The sequence below is a fragment of the Oncorhynchus gorbuscha genome, linkage group LG03 (assembly GCF_021184085.1).
Source record: "Oncorhynchus gorbuscha isolate QuinsamMale2020 ecotype Even-year linkage group LG03, OgorEven_v1.0, whole genome shotgun sequence".
NCBI lineage: Eukaryota > Metazoa > Chordata > Actinopteri > Salmoniformes > Salmonidae > Oncorhynchus > Oncorhynchus gorbuscha.
In genome coordinates, this window is record NC_060175.1 from 13,706,509 (window position 1) to 13,727,258 (window position 20,750).

General features: G+C 41.1%; 2 protein-coding genes across 3 annotated transcripts; both read right to left on the reverse strand.

Annotated features, from left to right (window-relative positions):
- Position 1: 1 nt before the first annotated feature.
- zgc:109913 (regulator of G-protein signaling 9-binding protein) lies at positions 2 to 2,944 on the reverse strand. Its single transcript, XM_046339311.1, has 4 exons — positions 2,881 to 2,944; positions 2,192 to 2,362; positions 1,826 to 2,033; positions 2 to 1,483 (listed from the first exon to the last, which is right to left on the reverse strand). Exons 3-4 carry the CDS (start codon positions 2,025 to 2,027, stop codon positions 948 to 950), a joined length of 738 nt encoding a protein of 245 aa, XP_046195267.1. The 5' UTR covers positions 2,028 to 2,033; positions 2,192 to 2,362; positions 2,881 to 2,944; the 3' UTR covers positions 2 to 947.
- Positions 2,945 to 4,148: 1,204 nt separating this feature from the next.
- Positions 4,149 to 19,855, reverse strand: LOC124018575 (E3 ubiquitin-protein ligase RNF182). 2 transcript variants are annotated; one of them, XM_046333919.1, is made up of 3 exons: positions 19,315 to 19,855; positions 6,296 to 6,467; positions 4,149 to 5,749 (listed from the first exon to the last, which is right to left on the reverse strand). In XM_046333919.1, exon 3 carries the CDS (start codon positions 5,594 to 5,596, stop codon positions 4,796 to 4,798), a length of 801 nt encoding a protein of 266 aa, XP_046189875.1. In that variant the 5' UTR covers positions 5,597 to 5,749; positions 6,296 to 6,467; positions 19,315 to 19,855; the 3' UTR covers positions 4,149 to 4,795. The 2 variants fall into 2 exon arrangements, with proteins under 2 accessions (XP_046189875.1, XP_046189868.1); XM_046333912.1 differs by having other exon boundaries at positions 6,137 to 6,467.
- Positions 19,856 to 20,750: the final 895 nt, after the last annotated feature.

The following is a 20,750-nucleotide window of genomic DNA, read 5'->3' on the forward strand; positions in this document are numbered from 1 at the left end:
GTTATTTTCCAATCAACATTTGACTTTATTTAATTTGCATAATACATTTTCAAGCAATCAATACAACGTTCATTCTAACATGCTGACCACACCGGCCCTGTTGCAAAATAAATGTTCACATGTTCAATAATTTTACCCAAACTGCTCGCGTGTGTCTCTGTAGCCAGGCGCTAAAATACAACTTGGTTCTGTTTGTCACACGACCATCTTGTCATTGGTTTTTAGGAGAATTTACCCACGTGGGTGATTGAAAGCTGAATTTAGGTCCACACAAGTCCAGTTGGCACCTTAAAGTTGGTTGCCAAGCAGCATATGAAGGAGATATAATAAACTAGGTTTCCCCTTTTATCTGTGGCTTAATTGTTGGAGTAGAGGGCACACGATTGTGACCCCTGAAAGGGGGGGAGGGGCCTGGTGTATTTCAGGTAAAATAAAGCTATTTTTATATCCCAGGACCATTTAGCGAGCTAAATGTCCGTGACTGGTGACCATTAATATTGTTTTGCTATTTCAACCTGCTTGTGTGGCTGGATGTACCCACCTAGTGTAGTCAGCGTATTACAAAATGAATCAATAACCTAGGTATACAAGGTCTTTAACATACAAATCTATCCTTTTATCAAGGAGATCTTTATAGTTGATCATACCTTAAAGCATGTGTTCTTTGACAGCATCTAAAGATGTTTAACGTTCATAATTTTCATTAGTAAATAGAAATTACTTGTGCATGTAAAAACCTAATTTATACCATGTGTATGCTACACGACGCTATGCAAAATGCCGGTCCTGTGTACTGTCGTTTTAAAATTGCAGGACTACACATTTTAGTTTACACAGGAATGCCATTTTGCAAAGCTACTTGTTATTGCACAGTGTATGTACAGTATGAATGAGGCTTTATTCAAAGTTTTACCGACCATTAACAGTTTCAGAGTACACCCCAGTCTTCAGGTCGATAGGCAAAACATACACCATAACTTACAGTTTAGAGGTTGACAACACCCAGACATCTGGTCATCTTGGGACACCACCATCATCTCTTCCAGAGTCTCATCTTGATCGTGTGCAGCGTCCTGAGACTGAGTGCCTTCCACCCAGGCCTCTTGGGTAGCCTCCACTGCCCAGAAAGGAATGCTGACTTTCTGGAGCATCTCCTTGACCAGGACGTCAATCTGGGTGATGTGCGTCTTTAGGTCAGGGTTTTGCTCCACCTCTACTGCTAGCCACAGGGTTTGGACTGAAGCAGCTCGGGCAGACACCCCAGTGACCCCATCTGTAGCTCCTGTGTTCACCAGGGCCCGGCGGTCATTTCTCTGTTTCAAAGGGAAGCGATCTATTAAGTCACTGGCTTTGTGCAGGTCTTGTTGGAGGTTCTCTAGCCCAGTGAGGAAAAGAACCCACAGTCTCTGCACCTGTAATCGATCCTCTTGTCCAGGTTCAGTTGCCCTCTCTGTCAATAGAGGGACCAGGCGTCTGTGCAACCCTGGATCATGAGACGACGCACAATTATTCAATTCAAGGGCTTTACTGGCATGGGAAACGTGTTAACATTGCCAAAGCAATTATTCACAGTGGAATTTGCGTATGATTTACACTCTATACAAAGTACTTTTGATTTTAAAAGACAGTGCTGTCAACAATTTTGATTTTCTTTTAGACACCAATTGGCTGAGAGAATGTTGCACTTAAAGATTTGACCTGAATTTGAATGGAAGGGGTCAGATCACAGTCCCCTTTTGTTTGTGGAACCCCATTAAATGATAGAATAAGAAAGGGTCAGATCTTGAGGTTCATGTAACATTCAACAGCATTATAGTGGCCTTACCTGTGCAGATTCTATGAGCCAGTGCTCTGGTCTCGTCCATCTCCTCTCTCAGAAAGCTGCCGTCTGAGTTACTTCCGATAGAGATGGCCATCTGTTGGAAACAGGCAGTCACCTTGCACAGGGCTTCCAGGGCACGCTCACACTCTGTGACCTGCCTTTTCCTGGCCTGAATCTCATCCACTGATCTCCGCCACCGATTCATCTGAACCTTGCAAGAGAGAGCTAAATTACCGATTACAATTTTGGACAGCCTAGGTACCTTTTTATTTAGGTAACATTACATTTAGAAAGTAACCAACCCAGCCCTGCCACTCTGACCTTAATGTGACACTCCAGTCTCCTTTTCACCTCATTTAACTGATTTACCTAACAAAAGGCACATCTCAATAGGTGGTCCGGGTATGTCATGACAGCACAAGTTGTGTGGGTGGGGGTTGTTTTTGTTCTCTATTGCTCCTCAAGCAAGGGGGGAGGCCGTCGACATCGCCGATTACCATCAGACCAAGTCCTTGAATTCCATACTCCTTGATGTTTGCGCTTGTGTCAGAAAAAAAACAAAACTATTTTGCTCAAAACATATTTTTGACCCTTTCGTGTGTGTGCTTTTACTGTATTTGTATTTGGGATATCGCTTCAACAGTAAAAGTTCAAAAGTCACTGGTTGACGTCTTTAAGCCCATCAAGCAATAACCTTGTCATGGACCTTGTGATGGAATTAATATGTTTCTTCACACAGTCTCACTAAACCAGGTAAATGGACTGGTATTATAAAGCCAATATAGACCTGAGTATTGATCATGTAATCTCTGATGATTGGCATATAATTTTCACTGCAAAAATATAAAGTTGTATTTGCTTCATAATGTCTCCCTTTTATTTTCCAATAAACATTTATACTTAGCATTACCATCAGAAGTCTATATTGTGCCACTAACTCCACCAAATATTACAATGACCACATATGAAACACAAAATAATGGAATTAGGAATCAAGAGTTATTAGCTACTTCGCAATTTATTCATTACCAAATAATCAAGCTAGATTAAGAACCCACCTCTGTTTTGAAGTCTCCTCAGGGTCTCATGCTTTCTTATAGCCTACGGCCAAGTTGACAACCTTCGACACGACTGAAAACAACTGAGCAACTTCAGGGTGAGCCCTCAGTATTGGGCTCCTCCTCCACATCCCACCTGCTTACTGTTTCCTTGCTGGCACTGGCAGGAACTGGTCTTCAGGGAGACACTATTCAATTAGGCCAACCCTAGCAGCTGAGGCCCATGGAACCATCTGTGCCCTTGGCTCTTCTTCCATAAATAAAAGTGGTTTACGTCAACACATTTTGACAAATCATATTCCCTAATCATATCTAAAGTTGTGTTTTTGGATGCTTTTGTATTGTTGAGGTGGCAGGTAGCCTAGCGGTTAGAGAGGCCAGCCAGCAACTGGAGGGTTGCTAGTTTGGGCTCCCGAGTGGCACAGCGGTCTAAGGTACTGCATCTCGGTGCTTGAGGCGTCACTACAGACACCAAATCAAATCCAGGCTGTATCAGTGGGCAGTGCACAATTGGCCCAGCATCGTCCGGGTATTGCCGGTGTAGGCTGTCATTATAAATAAGAATTTGTTCTTAACTGACTTGCCTAGTTAAATAAAGGCAAAAAAAAATGGTGGATATGATCTAATAGACTGGGAGTGTTACCATTAGACACAGGTTCTGTACAAATTGTGTGGTTCTATCATATTCATATTGTGGTTGATTAATGCTATTTCTAAGTTCTAGTGCTAGGTAAGGTTTCTTATAATTAGCAGCATTTGATTGTGCCAGACAGATATTCCTTTGAGTTGCTCTCCTGTAATAGCTAACAAGAAGCTTTTAGGAGCTGAGGTCCTTCGATGCCATGGGGGTGCTCCCATGTGCCAGGTCTCCGGAGCAACAACACTAAAATTAGCTTGAGTTAGCAAAACGTCAGCATTTTAGCAGAATGGGTCTGTGGGGCTGGAACCGACTGATTCACACATCACAAAATGGTACACTTTTCACTGCGGGTAATTCTTCAGCATAAAGACTACTGCGAATAATACATTGATTTCTCCAGTCCCTTGTGGGTAATGTTCATGAAGCTTCTTATGTAGCTGTGTGTCGTGTTCCTATATGATAACTAGGATGTTTTGTGTTTTTACATAACTTATTCCATCTTCATTTTTAAGTACAAGGAATGTGATTGTATCCTATTAATAGTGCAAATTAGAATCAGTTGCCCAGGAAATGTGGGTTATGGGGGAAATTTAAAAAAATAATGGCAAAGATCACAAAAGTGTCTTGAGTCTTTTATTGAAATATCTAGTAACAGTTTAGGCGGTATGTCCGTTCCCAATGCAATGACACAGACAGGTTTTACAACATTAAGTTACTGCAGGGGCACAAACAGACATGCCTTTAAAAGGCAACTAGGAACATGGCGTATACATGGTGACTATGCTGAGTGTCTGAATACATCCTTAAAACTATGGGTTTTCATAGTCCGTTGCCCATAGGTCGAGCAGATGGGTATTCTACCACAGTACGGTTAACACTGAGAGGATCATATTATTTTTGAACAATACAGTTTGGTGATCGTCACAGTAATAACTGAAGCCCATTCCGGTGAGCTGCATGAACACAAACGGCAGCAATCTGATGCAGGTTGAGCTGTGTAATTAGAAAACCATTCATCAGGCCGTTGGCCTTTCACAGGTTGTCTTGAATAGTCAAGCCATACATCCAAATCCAAGTGGTCACTCGGATGTTTTAGTGCTGGTATTATCTGAAGAAGGTAAAAGGAAGGGGTGGGGGGGTATTTTACAAAAGGACAGGGTGTATAGATTTGCATTGGTGATTTGGCTTTGTCTTTTACAGGTCTTGCTATGTCACATCCACTGATAGAAATACATTGGTATTATAATGGGGGAGGGGAGTTAAGCGGAGGCGTGGCTATGTCGCTATGGACTGCATTATCTCATGGCACAGGCATTGACAGAAGCCGTAGAAGACACACAGAACCAGGGTGGAGGGCACCAGGCTGACCAGGATGATTCCCAGGGTGAGCTGCTGGATCATCAGAAGATAGATGCCCAGTGGCAGTGATGAGAAGTAGACTAGACACAGGACGCCGATAAGGAAGCTGGGGAAGGTGCGAGAGGTCCATGCGCCGCACTTCTGCGCAGGCAGGTGGCAGGGCAGCGAGGCCAGGCTGGCGGGCCGGTACAGGCGCACCATATTGAGCATGCTCATGGAGTCTGAGGACTGCGACTCGCCCGGCACCTCCATGATGGTAATGACCAGGCAGTCGGAGGAGCTGTGTGACTGCTCACCGGTTGTGACGCAGCCGCCCCCAGAACCACCACAGCCACCCTCTCCACCTCCACTCCCGCTCAGGCTGCCCGGAGTGAGCAGCACCTCCCCACTCGGGGTGATGGAACCGCCACTCTTCCTGGCACGGTCCTGGTAGGTGAGGATGGCCAGGATGTTGCTGTCGTCCTGCAGCAGCCAGATGTCATCGTCGGACACTTGCGTCTCGTGGCGGCAGAAGGGGCAGCTGACGATGCTGGGGGACGAGTTCTCCACGATCTTCTTCAGGCATTTGGCGCAGACGCGGTGGAGGCAGCCCAACACCTTGGGCTTGCGAGTACGCGTGTCATAACGGTTGTAGCAAATCTTACACTCCAGCTCCTCCACGGTGTAGACCAGAGGCTGGTCCGTCTCCAAGGTCAACTTCTCCAACTTCTGGCTCATTGTAAGAGAGAGAGAGAGAAGGGAGGGAGGGATGCCCAGCTAGCCAGAAATGTAGGCACTAATGCAGCAGTGCCGTGTTCTAGAGACACCCTGCACTTTCAACAACAGCTGCGGTCTCTCCAGTAAAGTTTTGTCCCAAGATTTGTACGATTTCTGTAAAAGATTTGTATGAAGATACAGTGAATGTTATTAATTGGTATTGTCCACGTTGACGTGCACAAGAAGTGGAATCCAAATTCTGATTTAAGACACTGATATGATGGCTCATACTTTTTTACACCTTTTCATAGTAAAAATACATTCACACCTACGTTGCACAGGTAACAATCATGCTCTGATATATGTTCATGGTTGATCCTGAACACCCTGAATAATAGAGTTCGTATTCACAGTTGAGTATGCATGCTGAGAATGGCTTTACTTTCACAACAATGTATGGTGCTAAATTAGCATTTGAGGGCATAGGACTGAGGTTAGACAGCTTTACATCTTCAACAATGCTGTATGACTGGTCGCTACCAAAACGTAGCGCATGCCCACCTCGGATCAGAGATGTTCCTCTCCAGATGAATTTCCAATGACAGAAACATTTGAACAATTTAATGAGAGAACATTCCGGTTTTGAAAATCCCTGTTATGTGTAAAATGTGTAAACAGAATAAAATACACAAGTGTATAGAAGGCGGGAACCATGTTTACATGTGCCAATGCCACTATTGCTTCGAATATCCAAAATATGGAAGGATGAATTGGATTATATCCGTCAGGAAATCTTGGGGGAGTTGGTGTCAGATGATCCAGCTAGAGAGGGGCAGTGGTATTCCCAGTATAGGTATTCCCAGGACCTTGGTACAGCAACATGGTCCCTCCTCTGTGGAAAGAACACAAGGGAATATATGTCAGGGAACATTGGAAATCCTAAATATATCTAAAACCTGCACACCGCCTTTTGATTGTCTTGCAGGCTAAGCCGCTGCATATACAGTACGCTGCATGGGTTTGAATCCAGCCTACTGCTATTTCCCTTTGGGACTGCTCCACCCCTTAAAATAAATATGCACTAGTTACGACAGATGATCAACTTTGACCGAATTCTATTTTTCATTTCAGAGTGCATGAACGGACAAGGTGTCAGGTTGTTGTTAAAATGTTGGTAATGTCAACACCAGTTTACCAATACTTAATTCAATGAATTTGGGTCTATGCATTTCTTCAATATCAGCCTATTGTCTTTATCCAATAATTGTATCCACACATCCTTTCATCACTATCATATAGTCTACATCCCAGAGCTACATCCTTCATCACTATCATATAGCCTACATCCCAGAGCTACATCTTTCATCACTATCATATAGCCTACATCCCAGAGCTACATCCTTCATCACTATCATATACCCTACATCCCAGAGCTACATCCTTCATCACTATCATATAGCCTACATCCCAGAGCTACATCCTTCGTCACTATCATATAGCCTACATCCCAGAGCTACATCCTTCATCACTATCATATAGCCTACATCCCAGAGCTACATCCTTTATCACTATCATATAGCCTACATCCCAGAGCTACATCCTTCATCACTATCATATAGCCTACATCCCAGAGCTACATCTTTTATCACTATCATATAGCCTACATCCCAGAGCTACATCCTTCATCACTATCATATACCCTACATCCCAGAGCTACATCCTTCATCACTATCATATAGCCTACATCCCAGAGCTACATCCTTCGTCACTATCATATAGCCTACATCCCAGAGCTACATCCTTCATCACTATCATATAGCCTACATCCCAGAGCTACATCTTTTATCACTATCATATAGTCTACATCCCAGAGCTACGTCCTTCGTCACTATCATATATCCTACATCCCAGAGCTACATCCTTCATCACTATCATATAGCCTACATCCCAGAGCTACATCCTTTATCACTATCATATAGCCTACATCCCAGAGCTACATCCTTCATCACTATCATATAGCCTACATCCCAGAGCTACATCCTTCATCACTATCATATAGCCTACATCCCAGAGCTACATCCTTCGTCACTATCATATAGCCTACATCCCAGAGCTACATCCTTCGTCACTATCATATAGCCTACATCCCAGAGCTACATCCTTCATCACTATCATATAGCCTACATCCCAGAGCTACATCTTTTATCACTATCATATAGCCTACATCCCAGAGCTACATCCTTCATCACTATCATATAGCCTACATCCCAGAGCTACATCCTTCATCAGAAGAGAGCGTTCATCTCATGCTTTATTTATGGTCATCCAATGTCATTCCAGTTGCAACCTTTAATGGGCTTATCATGATTCATCATCCATAATAGGTACTGTGGTGATCCTCAATGTCCCCAGTAATAGATCCTATTTCAGTACACGACACACTGACATCACGCTCAGATGCGCGCGACTCATGGCAGTAGTAAGAAAACCATCTCCATCTGTGCCCATTCAACATAGCCTAGATTTAATTTTTTATTACTTCTAAACAAAATGACATTTTGGGGTTCTCATACGCTTGCAATGATATTTTGATTCTTGCTTGAACAGTTGTTAAGATTATATTTGGTTGTGATCTTTGCAAAATAACTGTTTTGGATGCAGCAGTTGTTAGCTGGAATGCTAACGCTCATTGATATAGCAAAAAGCTAGCCAAAGAGTCATTTTACTGGTTGAAAGGTTTTAGTATTATGCAGTTGATTTGTGATGATGACAAACATTATATTAAGCAAGGACATTCATACGAGACTTAAAATCCAATTATAATCCAAAAGTAATGTGAAATGCACTCATAAGCAACATGTAAATAGAGGCTTTTTTTGCTGGCGTTCTATAATAACTCCCCCTTTTTCTGTCACCAACTTGCGCGCATTGCCATCATGCGCCAATGTTTGTAAATGCAGAAAGGGGTCTATAGCCCCCTTTAACTTGCCTTTCTCCTCCCTCCCCTCTGTTAATTTACCTCATCACCGTTCATCACCTCCTTTCTGTCACGGGCATCAATCCACCCTCCACACACACACCTCTCTCTTTAATACAATCCACAGTACTGAGAAATTGTGCATCACGGGGGTTGGGTATGCAAAGGGATGGATGGAAGCCCTATGACATGTGGCACTGTAAACCACTATTGTGTTATGGGACCCTCCTTACATACAGTTGAAGTCGGAAGTTTACATACACTTAGGTTGGAGTCATTAAAACTTGTTTTTCAACCACCCCACCCACAAATTTCTTGTTAACAAACTATAGTTTTGGCAAGTCGGTAGGACATCTACTTTGTGCATGACACAAATATTTTTTTCAACAAATGTTTACAGACAGATTATTTCACTTATAATTCACTGTATCACAATTCCAGTGGGTCAGAGGTTTACATACACTAAGTTGACTGTGCCTTTAAACAGCTTGGAAAATTCCAGAAAATTATATCATGGCTTTAGAAGCTTCTGATAGGCTAATTGACATAATTTGAGTCAATTGGAGGTGTACCTGTGGATCTATTTCAAAGCCTACCTTCAAACTCAGTGCCTCTTTGCTTGACATTGTCATGACGTTACCCTCTTTGGGTACAGCGAGCACCATCCCCCTCTCTCTGTCTCCTACACTCAGGCTGCTGCGACCTCAGGTCGTAAATTCCTGGAGGAGATTATCTCCTCATGGCCACAGTATAGAGAGAGAGTGAGTTTTCATAGAGAGAACAAAGGAATTTCTTCCACCTCACAGAACTTGAGGTCCGAACAACATTTATGTTCTGGAGAAGGTATAAAAGATCGGTGAAGAATCCAGCCACGAACTGGTCCGTTTGGTACAATTTTGTGCAACTCATGGGAGAAATACGGCCACATTACCATAACGCTGTTTATTCAATAGCCTCAGATATGAGGCTTACATCTCATTTTTGTATAAAATGAATGAGTGAGGATTATACTGTTTGTGAAATTGTGTAATGTGATTTTGGACTGTTTAATGAAGGAAACTCCAATTCCCTTTGGAGTTGAACTAAATCCGCCCATGAGCACAGTTATGGTCTGGCATCCTGGGACAGGCCCCTTTCTGCTCTTCCGAATAAAACCCCCATCTTGAGAATTTCTCAACAGACCATTTTTCTCTCAATTACGAGAGGACAAAGGTTGCAGACCAGCTTACCTCGATAACGAGAGGGCTAAGGTTTGAGTAAATGGCTGAATCTTGTAACCATACCATGTGGTTAAACTTTTAGACTATCGATACTGACAGAATAAGAACAAGTCTTTGATATGAATTACTAGTCTGCAGCTAGGAATTCGGTAACATTGAACGCGAAGACCGACAACCGCCGAAACATCTATTCTATAATGACAAGAATGAATGTCACTCTGAATTCTAACCACGACAGAGAGAGAGAGAGCGGGCGGACAGACTCTCCAACAGAAACAAACCTTTCAACAGAGATCCCGACGACACACTGAGTGTATATTTTGATTGCAATTGTTCCCGAATGAGTGAGCGTTCATGTGCAAAGGATTAGCATTAAAATTGTTAGAATTATCACTCTGTCTAACAAGCCGCCATACCGGTTTAGCCCACTAGGGCACATACCCCGATCATTTCTTTGTAACCATATCTTGTTTGTTTGTTATGCATTTCTGTGAGTACTTAGTTAGTAAATAAATTATTTTAAGACAATTGATGTATGGATGACTCATTGTGAAGACTGGGTTTGTGCAGATAACCAACAATTTACAACGTTTGGAATGAGACTAACGTGAGGGAATTAAGAATTCATTAATCGGAAGACTAAATGATCAGATATTAAAAGATCTGAAAGTTATATGAGGAAAATTATAACTTTGTAATCTGAATATTTTCCTTGGTGTCCCGACTTCCTAGTTAATTACAGTTACATGATTAAGTAGTTTAATCACATAAAAATAATTACAGAGAATTTTTGATAAAGGTTCATCTTCAGGTTAATGATGCCAAAGACACGACAACATCATGGGAAAATCAAAAGAAATCAAAATTATAGACCTCGACAAGTCTGGTTCATCTTTGGGAGCAATTCCAAAAGCCTGAAGGTACCACGTTCATCTGTACAAACAATAGTACGCAAGTATAAACACCATGGGACCACGCAGCCGTCATACCGCTCAGGAAGGAAACGCGTTCTGTCTCCTAGAGATGAACGTACTTTGGTGCCAAAAGTTCAAATCAATCCCAGAACAACAGCAAAGGACCTTGTGAAGATGCTGGAGGAAACAGGTATAAAAGTATATATCCACAGTAAAATGAGTCCTATATTGACATAACCTGAAAGGCCGCTCAACAAGGAAGAAGCCACTGCTCCAAAACCGCCATAAAAAAGCCAGACTACGGTTTGCAACTGCACATGGGGACAAAGATCATACTTTTTGGAGAAATTACCTCTGGTCTGATGAAACAAAAATAGAACTGTTTGGCCATAATGACCATTGATATGTTTGGAGGAAAAAGGGGGATGCTTGCAAGCTGAAGAACACCATCCAAACCGTGAAGCACGCGGGTGGTAGCATCATGTTGTGGGGGTGCTTTGCTGCAGGAGGAACTGGTGCACTTCACAAAATAGATGGCATCATGAGGGAGGAAAATTAGGTGGATATATTGAAGCAACATCTCAAGACATCAGTCAGGAAGTTAAAGCTTGGTCGCAAATGGGTCTTCCAAATGGACAATGACCTCAAGCATAATTCCAAAGTTGTGGCAAAATGGCTTAAGGACAACAAAGTAAAGGTATTGGAATGGCCATCACAAAGCCCTGACCTCAATCCTATAGAACATTTGTGGGCAGAACTGAAAAAGCGTGTGCGAGCAAGGAGGCCTACAAACCTGACTCAGTTACACCAGCTCTGTCAGGAGGAATGGTCCAAAATTCACCCAACCTACTGAAACATTTGACCCAAGTTAAACAATTTAAAGATAATGCTACCAAATACTAATTGAGTGTATGTAAACTTCTGACCCAATGGGAATGTGATGAAAGAAATAAAAGCTGAAATAAATCATTCTCTCTACTATTATTCTGACATTTCACATTCTTAAAATCAATTGGTGATCCTAACTGACCTAAGACAGGTAATTTTTACTAGGATTAAATGTCAGGAATTGTGAAAAATTGAGTTTCAATGTATTTGGCTGAGGTGTATGTAAACTTCTGACTTCAACTGTACCTTGTTTTTTAAAATCAGGCATTAAAATGCATTAAATAATTTTCCTTCCATCGAAATAGTCAGCCAACAAGTTGTAGCACATATGTATGGTCTCTCTATCCTCTCGCTCGCTCTCTCTCCCTCGCTCTCCCTCGCTCTCTCTCCCTCGCTCTCTCTCCCTCGCTCTCTCTCCCTCGCTCTCTCTGTGTGTGTTTACTAAGATGATGAGTCACACACCAGAATGTCAGTGGGAGAGAGTTGTGGAGAGTGAAGGAGCAGCACAGCACACTACAAGTGCACAGATCTGATTTCTCTCACCGCTTGTTCTGTCATTATGTAACACTTCCTTCCTTCTTTCCTTCATTCTTTCATCTTTCCTCCTCCCTTTTTTTCTCCTGCGCACAGGTTGTTAGAATCTGAACTGTGCCTATAAATATCCCACCTGTAGAGCTGGGGGGGATACACAAGGTGTTTTATATAATGCCTCCTTTTTTTCCTTCTAAGACAGTGGGGCGATAGGGAGGTTGGAGGGGAGCCCTCTCTTTATGCTGATGGAATAGAGAGACTGAAAAAGAGGAGAGCGAAGAGACAGATATAGCTTACAGATAATGACGATGACATTGGGTGGCAGGTTGTCTCTAAGGGATCTGGGGGTGGGAAGAAGAACACAAGGTTGCATAAACAATAGGAAATGTTTCTTTGAATAGATGTTTATGCTAGGGACAAGGAATAGATGTTTATTTGAATAGATGTTTATGCTAGGGACAAGGAATAGATGTTTATTTGAATAGATGTTTATGCTAGGGCCAAGGAATAGATGTTTATTTGAATAGATGTTTATTCTAGGGCCAATGAATAGATGTTTATTTGAATAGATGTTTATTCTAAGGACAAGGAGGCACTAGAAGCAGCACTGTTGTCCTCTTGGTCTGCAAAAAAAATGCAATTACCGGCTACACATCCTGAAGGGACACTGTAAAACGCCCGGACATATTTATCACTTTGATGAAGCTGTAATTTATCCCTCTGATGAAGCTGTATTTTATCCCTCTGATGAAGCTGTATTTTATCCCTCTGATGAAGCTGTATTTTATCCCTCTGATGAAGCTGTATTTTATCACTCTGATGAAGCTGTATTTTATCCCTCTGATGAAGCTGTATTTTATCCCTCTGATGAAGCTGTATTTTATCCCTCTGATGAAGCTATATTTTATCCCTCTGATGAAGCTGTAATTTATCCCTTTGATGAAGCTGTATTTTATCCCTCTGATGAAGCTGTATTTTATCCCTCTGATGAAGCTGTATTTTATCCCTCTGATGAAGCTGTATTTTATCCCTTTGATGAAGCTGTATTTTATCCCTTTGATGAAGCTGTATTTTATCACTTTGATGAAGCTGTATTTTATCACTTTGATGAAGCTGTATTTTATCACTTTGATGAAGCTGTATTTTATCACTTTGATGAAGCTGTATTTTATCCCTCTGATGAAGCTGTAATTTATCCCTCTGATGAAGCAGTATTTTATCCCTCTGATGAAGCTGTATTTTATCCCTCTGATGAAGCGAGTGTGTGTCTTTGGTTAGTTAATGAGCACAAAATGAAGTTGCCCTCATTTCGAAAAAGCTTGTGTGCATGAGCTAAATATAGCTTGGTCCCTATGAAGCTAATATTTGGAAATAACTTGCGGGAACTAGGGTAACAAAAATGCATTTAGGACTTAGATTATAGGTATATGCACTAAGACTAAGCTATGTGTATTTATTTTTTGTCAAAACAAATCCTCTAGGCCACTGAAACTGAGTCTCCCTAAGATACTATTGTATCCTACCAGAGCTCTTTGGGAAACCGAGCGAACTAAGTGACAAACGGCAGCGCTGTAGGAACTGTGAGTCTCATGTTACCACACAGAGACTGATACAGCTGTTTGAGGAACACAGAGACAATTGACTACTGGCGTTGTATGGATGAGCATTCATATCCTCAGGATTCCCATTGACCTGAGCCCAGTAGACAATGGAGCTCTTCTCGTGGCTTTTAACAACTTCCATTTGGTGTCAGTTTGATCATTTGCAAAGGCATTAACACGCTTGCAGACACCTCTGGCCACAGACGTCACCTCAGCGTCTATTCCACGTCATTTCACTGAACAACGTTGATTCAACCAGTATGTGCCCAGTGGAAATACATAGTGTTTCCTTGTCTAATTAGCTGACAATACATCCAGGGTGGGTTCTAGACAGGTGGAGGAGGCATCACTCTTCACCAGAGGTAGAATTATGAGGAAGACAATAACCAACTGTGTCATTTCATGGCTCTCAGTAACAAAACATAAAATGTCCTAATCCCATTTTTTATGAGCTAAAATAAAAGATCCCAGAAATGTTCCATACGCACAAAAATCTTATTTCTCTCAAATGTTATCCTTTGTCAAGATAATCCATCCACCTGACAGGTGTGGCATATAAAGAAGCTGATTAAACAGCATAATCATTACACAGGTGCACCTTGTGCTGGGGACAATAAAAGGCCACTTTAAAATGTGCAGTTTTGTCACACAACACAATGCCACAGATGTCTAAAGTTGAGGGAGCATGCGATTGGCATGCTGACTGCAGGAATGTCCACCAGAGCTGTTGCCAAAGAATTTAATGTTAATTTCTCTACCATTAGCTGCCTCTAACATCCTTTTAGAGAATTTGGCAGTATGTCCAACCGGCTTCATAGATTAAGGCCTCATTTATTTATATAAATTGACTGATTTCCGTATATAAACTGTAACTCAGCAAAATCTTTGAAATTGTTGTGTTTATATTTTGGTTCAATATATATCGCCTACCATTTCCTTAAAGGGGACATCTGCAGTTGCTACATAAATGTTTGGACTTAATTAAAGTTGATTCTTGAAGAATATAACTTATAAATGCCTCATGAGCTTAGTTCAACTGGCACACCCCATCATAACCCAAAACATAAGCTTGTTTTACTCCAATGTGTGTAAACATTGTAAATGTAAACAAACACTGTAGCCTCATAACATGGTTAAAAAGATCATTGTGATATCATGAATTGTCAGTCCTTCCATCCATAGTCTATTAATTTGAGAGTGGTTACATTTTTCCAGGCCCATCCCTCAAATGACGGTTTGTTATTGTTTCAACTGCGGACTGGCCCTATAATTGAATGTCAACTTGGCAAGCAGTATTGCTTTTATTGCTAGTCTATTCTTGCCTTTTATAGTGGACAAAGAAACGGCAAATAATTATCTAGAACATTTCACACTTGTATGCCTACATATGAGCTCCATTGAGGAGCAGCGGTCTAAGGCACTGCATCTCAGTGCTAGAGGCATCACAACAGACACCCTGGTTCGATTCCAGGCTGTATCACAACCGGACGTGATTTGGAGCCCCATAGGGCAGAGCACAATTGGCCCAATGTCATCCGGGTTAGGCCGTCATTGTAAATAAGAATTTGTTCTTAACTGACTTGCCGAGTTAAATAATGGTGAAATAAATTTAAAATAAATAATAAACCTCAAACAGTCACACTCCAAACCTCACTATGGCCAAGACCAAAGAGCTGTCAAAGGACACCAGAAACAAAATTGTAGACCTGCACCAGGCTGGGAAGACTGAATCTTCAATAGGTAAGCAGCTTGGTTTGAAAAAGTCAACTGTGGGAGCAATTATTAGGAAATGGAAGACATAAAAGATCACTGATAATCTCCCTTGATCTGGGGCTCCACGCAAGATCTCACCCCGTGGGGTCAAAATGATCACAAGAACAGTGAGCAAAAATCCCTGAACCACACGGAGGGACCTAGTGAATGACCTGCAGAGAGCTGGGACCAAAGTAACAAAGCCTACCATCAGTAACACACTACGCCACCAGGGACTCAAATGCTGCAGTGCCAGACGTGTCCCCCTGCTTAAGCCAGTACATGTCCAGGCCCGTCTGAAGTTTGCTAGAGAGCATTTGGATGATCCAGAAGAAGATTGGGAGAATGTCATATGGTCAGATGAAACCAAAATATAACTTTTTGGTAAAACCTCAACTCGTCGTGTTTGGAGGACAAAGAATGCTGAGTTGCATCCAAAGAACACCATACCTACTGTAAAGCATGGGGGTGGAAACATCATGCTTTGGGGCTGTTTTTCTGCAAAGGGTCCAGGACGACTGATCCATGTAAAGGAAAGAATGAATGGGGCCATGTATCGTGAGATTTTGAGTGAAAACCTCCTTCCATCAGCAAGGGCATTGAAGATGAAACGTGGCTGGGTCTTTCAGCATGGCCAAAATACCAGCAACAGTGTGTGAAAACCTTGTGAAGAATTACAGAAAACGTTTGACCTCTGTCATTGCCAACAAAGGGTATATAACAAAGTATTGAGATAAACTTTTTTTATTGACCAAATACTTATTTTCCACCATAATTTGCAAATAAATTCATTAAAAATCCTACACTGTGATTTTCTGGAATTTTTTCTCTCATTTTGACTGTCATAGTTGAAGTGTACCTATGATGAAAATTACAGGCCTCTCTCATCTTTTTAAGTGGGAGAACATGCATAATTGGTGGCCCCACTGCCCTACAATGTTGTCATTCAATTGTATATTACAATATCTGAATGTGGCAAATAGTTGTATATTTTTCCAATATATTATGACATGAGATATATTGCACACAAATATATTATCAATATACTACACTGTATATTTTAGAAAATAAATTGAGTGATTTGAAATTATTAAAATATATATATTCAATATATTTTATTTCCAAAAGGGATTATGTAGCTTTGGGCATTGTTTTCTAGGAAATCTACATGCCATCAAGCCTTGCCTGTGGCTGCTGGTGTGGCCTGTTGGGTCGGAGGAAAGATACCTGTTAAGAAGAGAGCATGATGTCAGATCAACAGGCAAACATCTGTGGCCCCTTTTCTATGGCAGGCACAAACACTGACACACATCACTGTGCCAATACCAATGCTCCCTACACGCTACATCCGCAAACAAATGCTATCATTTCTATAGTGAAGTATTGCTTTTTTATACAATATATTTTCATTCAGAAACAAAATTGTACAGATGTTCTTTAAAAAAAAAACAGGTAACATTCAAATATTGTTTATGTTTACACATCCCTTATGCCTGGCTGTTCCACAATGTAGAAACGTAACTGAATAGAATATAAAATAATATAATAGAAATGTTATTGTCCATTTGGTTATAATGGCCATTCGTCTTTTGCCTATTTCCCAATTCCCAATTTGGCTCCGGCCAAATGATACACCACGCCCACGGACGTTAGTTTCTTCTCTGCAGTGAGTCTGAATGTGAGTACCTGCCCGACAATTTCTAAAACACAAACACATTCTAACTGTTCGGATTGGTCCCAGAAACAGATGGGTCGGGCCAGAGCCAGAACACAAGTGGGTAAAGCAGTGTTTAGAAAATGTGTCATTGGCTTTGACATTCTGATTGATTAGAGACGATCAAATGGCTGATCACTTTGTTTTGTACAACACCTCACGGCAGTCTCAGACTGAAGTATGTAGCGGAATAATTCCGTTTGAGTCGTCAGGCAAATTTCCCAACACTTCCAGAAAAACACACAGGGTCAGTTGCAGTACAGCGCCCCTGAATGGAGAGCAATTTTATGGTTAAGTGCCTTGCTCAAGGCACTTAGCCATTACTGGGGCTATCGCCATTACAAGAAAGCACCAATCGCATTACAGGACTTAAATCCTAAATCAACTATAAAACAAAGCAGAATAGTGTAAACAAACACAAACAAACAATCAGTGTTGACGTTATATTTGCTGCAGTCCACATACCTGACAAGTCCACATACCTGACAAGATGATATGAAGAAGTAAAATAAACTGCTGTACACTGAATAATTCACTTTGAATCTGAGATATATTCAAAATAGTAGCATTTTGGTACTGTATAATACGATGAAGCTAATTCACTTTGAACCCGAGATATATTCAAAATAGTAGCATTTTGGTACTGTATAATACGATGAAGCTAATTCACTTTGAACCCGAGATATATTCAAAATAGCAGCATTTTGGTACTGTATAATACGATGAAGCTAATTCACTTTGAATGTAAAAAATATAGCTTAGCCCAACTACTTCCTTCCTACTTTGGAAACTATACTGAAATATAAGAACACTTGGCAGAGAAACAATCCATACTTTATGAGACAGACACTATTGTCTTGTCTTCTTCTTTCTGGTTTGAGACACAGCAAATAGTCAACTCTGTTCTGATTTGATGTGATCAGACAGGTTGATAGGAAATGCAACTGGGAATAGTGGTGGTCAACCACACGTTTCCACTCATTGCATTCCCGGTCTGACTGACTGATGTCACAAATTATTTTTAAAAGCTGTACAATTAGGTTTCTTTTCTTGTCTTACAGCAAATGCATGGTTGCTTTTAAAGTATGAGACATGCAGTAAAACAACATTGTTTTAGATGCATGTTGTTGCCAGGCATTTTGAGACCTGTACTGAAGGACCTGTATTCATTTTGGAACATTAATCAAATCCCATTTTTAAATAGTTATATATAGAGTATCTACAATAAAAAAAATCTATAATTCAGTAAATTCTTCTTCTCCGACTATCATTTCATTTTTTTTCTTTTCATTTTTGGGGTAAAAATGGCCAAGTCAAATAATGACACTTACATTTTTTAAAAGATTATACTAGTTCTTGGGGATTCATTTTTTCAACCCTGTTTTAAGTCATTTTTTAAAGTATAAATATATTTTGATGTTTCTCAAAGTCAAGACATTGAGCTGTTTATATTTACCATGTTAACACTATTTTGGCACTAATGAAATTACTACTTTGTGAGTAAAAACACATATGTCCAATTGAAGGTTTATGAGTATTTAAAACAATAGCTTATTCTAATAAAGTGGGGGTTTCTCTGTCAAACACCCATGCCGTTTTGATCAGCAGCAAGCCTCTGGAACTACTGTTGCAAATGTTTTATCACTACAGGCGATTTCAAAAACGCCTTTTAAAATGGACTCCATATTTAGTTTAGGCAATTAAACTGCACAATATCATTCTAGCCTATAACCTATTGTGATAGGCTAGATATTTATTTCAGCAAAAACATGTTTACAGCTGTTGTTGTTTCTATTAGCCTGTTGTGCTGCATTAATGTGTGCATTATAATTCCCAACAAGAACAAATGTCAGCCCTGTTGCTTTGGAGTAGTATTTAGAACCAACTCATTAGAATTCAACATCCCGAAGATGTAATACATTATGCAACCTCTTCTCCTGTATACTATCTTATAGACTAATAATATTGTACGAATATATTTATATAATTGTATGTATTTGCCAAAACCATATAGGTGTGAGTCGTGTGACAATTGTATAATTCATAGCCTCATTGCGATTGAATATAGCCCAGTCGCAACAAGCCCAATTTAGATTCAGACTAATCCAGCAATCACATTTCGCCGCAGTTAGGTGCACTCACCCTTGATCCGCAAGTGTAGGACAACCTGGCACACCGTGTGACAATGTCTTCCCGTCAAGGTCCAAGGTACCCGAGGCTTATCGCCATCACATTTCTCCCTCCCTCGTTATCTAGTGTCGCGCGTTGTCGGTGAGTCACTGTCGATATTGAGGTCCCATCTGCCCGTGTCCGACTGCTACATCCCCCTCAATGCGGTAGCGCGAGCTCCGTAGCATCAGGACCTGCACGGATTTCTCTTCAGTGGTTGCTGTGGCAACAACACCAAGCTCATGCTGCATGCGACTGAGCTGCGCGAGTCTCGGCGGTCAAGCTTTGCTGTGGCCTGTGATGGCTGGAGACAGCAGAACCTGTGGCAGAACTGTGTGGAACCATTACATTTCAATGCCAATCACTGGAAGGTTGTATAAATGGAATGATTAATTTTCAAGAAATTCTACATAACCATTCCATGTTAAACAAATTACAAGTAAACACACAGACAAAATCAAACAAAAGCATGGGACATGAGCTGAGAAACGGAAAGAATATACTACAGACAGGAGTAAAAATACAAATTGTGTCTTTGTCGCAAGCCTTTGCTGCAGCCCGAGCCGTTTCCAAGGAAACTACCACTTTATCCCTCAATGGAAAGGCGAGTCCGGAACAAAACACGCCTTTTTCGTGGCAAATTAGAATTTACACAGCAGGTTAGGAGAATAAATGTAGCATGTTAGGATAATTAGGTTAAGGTTAGGAAATTGGTTATCGTTACCGAAAATCAGAGGTGGGACACGTCACTATTATTATACTATTAACAAGTCTCAAATCACAAGTTCGAAGTCAGTCATAAGTAGAACCGGTCGAGTTTAGAGTAAAGTCTTGTAGACCTATGCTCTCAATTGTTGCAAAATTTGTTCATATTCTTGAGCAATACTCTCTCCCTACAATTTATTTGCCGTTGGGCTGCACCCGATCCTCTAGCTGTACAGCAAATCCCCAATCTGTTCGGTAGTTTTCAAACCTTTTGACCCACAAGCCCCAAAAAGGAGTGGTTCAAAGCTTGCAACCACCGCACATGCACTCGCGCACAATGGCTGCGCAAATGTAGCCTGTAATTACAGCCATAAACGGTGATGCATTTTCAAAACGCAAGATACAGAAACAAACGGCGTTTTACACCTGCATTTTGAGCTGAAAGTCATTCATGATAGCAGTCAATATCGTCTCGGGATATGTCACATTCCCACGTCTCTGGAATCCAGAGCAAGAAGGATCATATGGCCTACCTGTGTGCAGCGGATGATGCAGAATCGGATGGAAAGCATCAGTGGCAATTTTAACATGTACATTTTGGTGGGGCAAACTCAGATTATTTTAGATGCATGCCAGCAAAGCCACTACAGAACACTAAAGAATACATTAATTGCACTATAACGGTGACAAACGGTGCCAACAAA

Excerpts from the sequence above, each read along its gene's own strand:
- zgc:109913 (XM_046339311.1), bottom strand. The coding sequence starts at position 2,027 with ATGAATCGGTGGCGGAGATCAGTGGATGAGATTCAGGCCAGGAAAAGG. Across the intron at positions 1,484-1,825 it reads GGCTCATAGAATCTGCACAG|GGTTGCACAGACGCCTGGTC; the intron begins GTAAGGCCACTA and ends CTCATGATCCAG.
- LOC124018575 (XM_046333919.1), bottom strand. The coding sequence starts at position 5,596 with ATGAGCCAGAAGTTGGAGAAGTTGACCTTGGAGACGGACCAGCCTCTG.